A 6344-nucleotide genomic window follows, 5' to 3' on the forward strand; every position below is an offset into this window, starting at 1 on the left:
ACTACTATTGTAAAGCCCACAGACCTACCTGTTTTGTGTCATATAATCACAGGTCTTACGATAGCTCATGCAAGTTTACTCACAAATCTCTCCACTCTTGGTAGTAGAGTACGTGTCTCCCCAGTCTCAAACTCAATACTTATGTACAGGATATAAGTACTTTGTCCAAAGAGAATTGGTGCTAATTGAGCTAGTATCAATTTGTACCAATTCTCTTTGGACCAAGTATTTATGATTTGGACAGAAGTTTTGGGTTCGATATTGGGGAATCACGTACTCCACGGCCAAATGTGAAGAATTCTGTGAGTAAATGTGTCATGGTCTATCAGATGTGATTGCAAGACCCAAAAGAGGTAGACCCATGGACCTTATAACTATAATTAATTATTTGGAAAAAATGAATTTAAAGTAATATTACATTAAGTTAAAGTCAGCGAGAGTTGGTTATCATACAAATACATGATTTACAACATTGGAATATTTCTGGCATTTGCTTGATCAGAAAAAACAGAACAAGAAGTTAAAGTTAAGAGGTAGTGTCCGGTTTTTACACCAGACTAGGAGTAGGCACATCCCATTGATCCTCATCTAGCACATACCTTAGCACGCAGGCGATGCCATTTCGGGGCCGTGGAATCCAAAATCATCAGAAGATTGTGTTGGACACGGTCCGATTGGATTATGGGAAGAAGGAAACGACACCTTCATTTCATTCCCTTGAAAACCATCACCATCATCGATTACAACACCAGTTCCAATAACTTGATCAGCTAACATTTTACAGGCTTGTTCTAGCATAGCCATATACCGTCTCTCGGCATCTTGACGAATCTGCATGTGTTTTTCAGCCTGCGCAGCCAAAACCAATCTTTATATACACATAACCAACAAGTTTGGAGAACACAACATCACCGTGTAATTTCAGGAAATTGGTTTTCTAGTCTAATGTTACCCTTCCATGCATGAACATCAAAACTTCTTTTAAAATCTATACCCGAAAACCATTTCAAATCATTTCCATACATTTCTTTCAAATTTTTTAAATTGAGACGAGTTGAAGAGCCATCTCTAAATACCACCAAATATCCATAATTGCACCCTCTAGTTTAAAAAATATCCGATAAAGGGAATTTACTTCAACTTGCAAGTGTAGTTTGCTTTGAATGTCCATTTGAGCTCCCAATGCCTCCTTAGCTCGATAATCCCTAACACATCATTGAATCTTTTATTAGTTTCCATAATTATATTGCAGAAGCTATAATCAAAGAGCAATTCACCCAACAGACTTTCCAAACAATAATAAAAACACTATACTCCTTGATGTCAGCGGATTGCAGCTTTCGAGGAGAACTGCTGACATGAGGGCTATCAAAAACGTAGGAACCTGAAAGAGTATGCAATTGCAAGAAAATAAATCAGTTCAAGATAAATAGTAATTAAGAGCTCTTGCTTTTAAAATAATTATTAGCACAATCAATCTTGATAAACAGATTCAAGTCATGATTCAGGGCTGAATATAATCAAGTTTTAGAGGATGGGGTTGACTAAGGGAACTGATATCAATATCTTCAAATCATTTATCCCAAAAATTAATCCCCCACTTCTCCGTAGAGGGCAATGTTCAAGGGCTGATATGGTGTCACAGACAATGTCTCACATTATACGCCAACCAGGTTGGCAAGATTAAAGTCAATTATAATGACAGCAGTCGAGATAGGCATCTGAAGTTACACCTACCATCTTTTGAGGCCTCACCAAGATCTTTCCCTGACTGCTTGCCTAGTCTGTATTTCTGCGAGAATGTATGAATAATCCAGTCAAACACTAGGACAGGGTGCTGCCAAAATATGACGGCGCACAGAGAAAGAAAACATGTACAATGATAAGTAAATAAAATGAGAACAACCTGGAGATGACTCTTTAGATGAAAAAGAGTTAATCCCTTAACACCCATCGCATGCTTTAGAGCCTTTGGGGTAGCTTCTGCAAATATAATTAAAGTAAAGCCTACCAAAAGGCATGAATCCCTATCTAGACTCCAGAGAACATTTGATATAAATACTTACAGATTAACAATTCCCAAATAGAACCAATCAAATAAGAAGGGAAAAAAATCCCAAATAGAGAAAAATTTCAACATGATGCTAAATGTCTAACTTCCATTAAGAACTCAATGCGTTCGCGTAAGGGCCCTGAAAATACGTATACCACAAAGTTCGACAAGGTTGATTTTGTTTATACCAAAACGAATTTGACCAAATAATTACCAGGATGTCCATTTTCTCACATATCCAGCCCATACGACTAACTCAAGGGTTAGTATTTCTGGAGGACATCAATTTCTAATTTCCTTCATATGAACATATGAGCTGGGTCAAGAATGATCCCAGTAAACAAGCAAATGCTCAAGTAAAGTTATCGATTAATTCAGATGGACAAAACGGGACTGAGAAAAACGAAAACAAATTCAAACTTTATGAAAGTTGACCCCAAAATAAAGCCTTCTCCACTCATCTAAATTCCCATCTGCACTTAACTTTTTCTTATTTATATGATTACATTAAATCACTTGTATAACATTCCAGCTGACATCAAGCTAAAATCTTTAATGGTAAAGGAATTCACATTTCACGTACTCAAGACCGTAAACATGAACGCGGGATAAAACAAAACCTATCAAGCACACCAAAACAATCTTTCAACAGATTGAATGAATTAATTTACTGCAAAAGCTAATTACACAAAGTATGAAAAAGAAAACTGACTGCTGGGGCCACCAAGCTGCGCAACGGCCTCAACGAAGCGTTCGTGTAGGTCAGCAGTCCATCGAAGGCGTGGTTTCTGATCGGAAGTGAGGACTACACACGGATCCCCGCCAACCCTTTGACCATATTCCTTAATGCTCGCACCCTGAATATTTTCTCGGCTTAAAATTGATTCATGTGATTCAATCAGTCGCGGAAACATGACCGAAGACGGAAGCGCTTGGGCCACCAAGTGCAAAGATCTTCGATTTCTTTAGCTTCTTCGGCTACTTATTAAATGTGAGAAATTAGTTAACAGGTATTTTCCTATTGATTTTTGGTTTCGTTGATGCCACTGTTTTGCTTTTTTGGGAAAGTCAGTCTGTTTTTCAGTCTGTTTTTCGAGAAATATGATTTTTTCTTTAAAACAAAAAATTGTTGAAAATAAGAGATTGAAGGTTTATAAATATTGAAAATTAGTTTGTGATGATTTATGTAATGATATATTTATTTTTAAATTATTTTTAAAGAAATGCTATAAATAGCAAGGTTCTAAAAAACGTGAATCATCTTGAAACGCGGATGTCGAGCTTCAAACTTAAGCGAGATTAGGTCAGATTTAAGTGTGAAAAAATGTTTTTTATATTTAGTATAATTGTAATTATATCAAACCAATAAATAAATAAAATATTACATGAATATGATAAATTTAAATTTGATACATTAATTCTCATATTTATAAAAACATAAAAATATCAAAATTACAATTTTTATTTGTTTTTGCAACTAGACCACATTAAAAAATGCTAAATATTTGTCAAATCGTTATTAGATATGCTTAATCATTATTAAAATTAAAAATAAATATATGAATTATAAACCTAATTAATTATTTTAAAATAAAATATATACCTTCAAAATAAAAAATTTAAAAATAAATAGATGCGATTGATTGTACTTAAGCACACTTAGTTAAACGTCTTAATTACGTTTAATTCGGTCGAACTACAGTTTAACCGTTTTTCTCCGAAGCGGGGCTTTTTTGTCGAGCTTCAAGCTTAAGCGTGCTTAAGCGGACTTTTTAAAACACTGATAAATATGTATCTTAATTTGTAAAGAAAAACACAATTGAGTAGACAAAATTTTATAAAGTGTGTAGTTTAATATATTTTGGGAGTTTGAGATTTTTACTTTTTACCGTAAATTTTTACTTTTAACACGTTATCAGCACGATACTCGAAGGTTCAATTCTCCATATCATAAATCGTCACTAATTAACTGTCGCTAATAAGCGACAATTTTTCAAAAATCATCGCAATATGACAGCGACAGTGACTTTAGCAAAGATTTAAAGTTCTGTCGATAACACCGTCGTTAAGTTGATTAGTGACGTTTTTTTCCGTCGCTAAAATACAACGTTAAAAACTGTTGTGAAACTGTTGTCGTTGGTACTAAAAGACAACAGTTTAAAACCGTTGTCACGGAACACACTTTCAACAACACTGTCAATTGCAATGGTTTTTGGCACATACGACAACGGATAATATCTGTTGCCATTTTGCGTTTTTGTTGTAGTGAAAGTAAAAATATTTATTTTACTGTTTATTTATTTTTATTGTGTATATATCTAAAATATAATATCATGTTATTATATAAAAATAGTTTATGACACCTCATTATAATAACGGTAAATTAGAGAAAAATACATCTGTGCATGATTTGTTTAAGATTCAGTACCCAACAGAATTTTTTTGTATTTTAGTACCTGACAAAAGACCACCTTAGTTTTTACTACATGTTTAATGTATTTTTACATTTTTACCCTTTTAATTAATAAAAAATATATAAATACTTATTTTTGTTGGACATTTTCTCTTTCCACTCATCAATCCCGATGCATTTGGATGACATGTATATTTAATTTAAATATTTTTTTTAAAAAAAACAAATTCACAACTAATTGAATTTTTTGAAATACTTAGTTTTGCTTGTGAAATACTTAGTTTCAATTTTAAAATACTTGATTCAGTAAATGAAATACTCAGAATGTTTATTAAAAACTGGATATTCGAATATGCATTTAAAAAAAAACAAATTCGGAACTAATTGAATTTTTTGAAATACTTAGTTTTACTTGTGAAATACTTAATTTCAATTTTAAAATACTTGATTTAGTAAATGAAATACTCAGAATGTGTATTAAAAAACTGGATATTCGAGTATGCATTTAAAAAAAAACAAGTTCGCAACTAATTGAATTTTTTGAAATATTTTGTTTTACTTATGAAATACTTAATTTAAATATTAAAATACTTGATTTAGTAAATAAAATACTCAGAATGTGTATTAAAAAACTGGATATTCGAGTATGCATTTAAAAAAAAAAACAAGTTCGCAACTAATTGATTTTTTTGAAATATTTAGTTTTACTTCTGAAATACTTGATTTAGTAAATGAAATACTCAGAATGTGTATTAAAAAACTGGATATTCGAGTATGCATTTAAAAAAAAACAAGTTCGCAACTAATTGAATTTTTTGAAATACTTAGTTTTTACCTCAGAATGTGTATTAAAAACTGGATATTCGAATATGCATTTAAAAAAACAAATTCGCAACTAATTGAATTTTTGAAATACTTAGTTTTACTTGTGAAATACTTACTTTTAATTTTAAAATACTTGATTTAGTAAATGAAATACTCAGAATGTGTATTAAAAACTGGATATTCGAATATTCATTTAAAAAAAAAAACAAATTCGCAACTAATTGAATTTTTTGAAATACTTAGTTTTACTTGTGAAATAATTACTTTTAATTTTAAAATACTTGATTTAGTAAATGAAATACTCAGAATGTGTATTAAAAAACTGGATATTCGAATATGCATTTAAAAAAAATCGCAACTAATTGAATTTTTTGAAATACTTAGTTTTACTTATGAAATACTTAATTTTAATTTTAAAATACTTGATTTAGTAAATGAAATAATCAAAATGTGTATTAAAAAACTAGATATTCGAATATGCATTAAAAAAAATCCCAACTAATTGACTTTTTTGAAATACTTAGTTTTTCTTATGAAATACTTAATTTTAATTTTAAAATACTTGATTTAGTAAATGAAATACTCAGAATGTGTATTAAAAAACTGGATATTGGAATATCCAACGCAAGTTCTCCAAATGTTCGCATTTCCATCCAAGATCCATTTGTATGACATGTTCATTTCATTTAATTATTTTTTTTATTGTTTAAAAAACAAATTCGCAACTAAGTATTGAACTTTTTCAAGTACTTAGTTTACTTGCGAAATACCTAATTTCGATTTTAAAATAGTTGATTTGGTAAATAAGATACTCAGAATGGGTATTAAAATACTGGAAATTCGAATATGCAACGTAAGTTCACCAAATGTTCGCATTCTATCCAAGATGCATTTGGATGACATGTTCGTTTTATTTAGATATTTTCTTTATTTTTTTTAAAAAAAAATCGCAACCAAGCATTGAACATTTTGAAGTACTTACTTTTATTTGCGAAATACCAAATTTCAATTTTAAATACTTGATTTGCTAATTGAGATACTCATAAAAGTTAA

The 6344-nt window shown here is 30.7% G+C and overlaps 1 protein-coding gene across 1 annotated transcript; it reads right to left on the reverse strand.

The window, feature by feature from the left end:
• Positions 1-400: 400 nt before the first annotated feature.
• On the reverse strand, positions 401-3115 carry LOC140804274 (protein PHR1-LIKE 2-like). Its single transcript, XM_073160167.1, has 6 exons — positions 2766-3115; positions 1907-1983; positions 1738-1792; positions 1315-1384; positions 1136-1205; positions 401-849 (listed from the first exon to the last, which is right to left on the reverse strand). The coding sequence occupies exons 1-6, from the start codon at positions 2965-2967 to the stop codon at positions 601-603; spliced, it is 723 nt and encodes a 240-aa protein (XP_073016268.1). The 5' UTR covers positions 2968-3115; the 3' UTR covers positions 401-600.
• Between the last annotated feature and the right edge of the window lie 3229 nt (positions 3116-6344).

Source organism: Primulina eburnea, chromosome 11 (genome assembly GCF_022965805.1).
Source record: "Primulina eburnea isolate SZY01 chromosome 11, ASM2296580v1, whole genome shotgun sequence".
Lineage (NCBI taxonomy): Eukaryota > Viridiplantae > Streptophyta > Magnoliopsida > Lamiales > Gesneriaceae > Primulina > Primulina eburnea.

Bases quoted from the DNA above. Each gene is read 5' to 3' on its own strand.
- LOC140804274 (XM_073160167.1), bottom strand. From the start codon at position 2,967: ATGTTTCCGCGACTGATTGAATCACATGAATCAATTTTAAGCCGAGAA. The intron at 1,206-1,314 runs GTATAGTGTTTT...ATGATGTGTTAG, and splicing joins CAATCCGCTGACATCAAGGA to GGATTATCGAGCTAAGGAGG. The intron at 850-1,135 runs GTAAATTCCCTT...TTGGCTGCGCAG, and splicing joins AACTACACTTGCAAGTTGAA to GCTGAAAAACACATGCAGAT.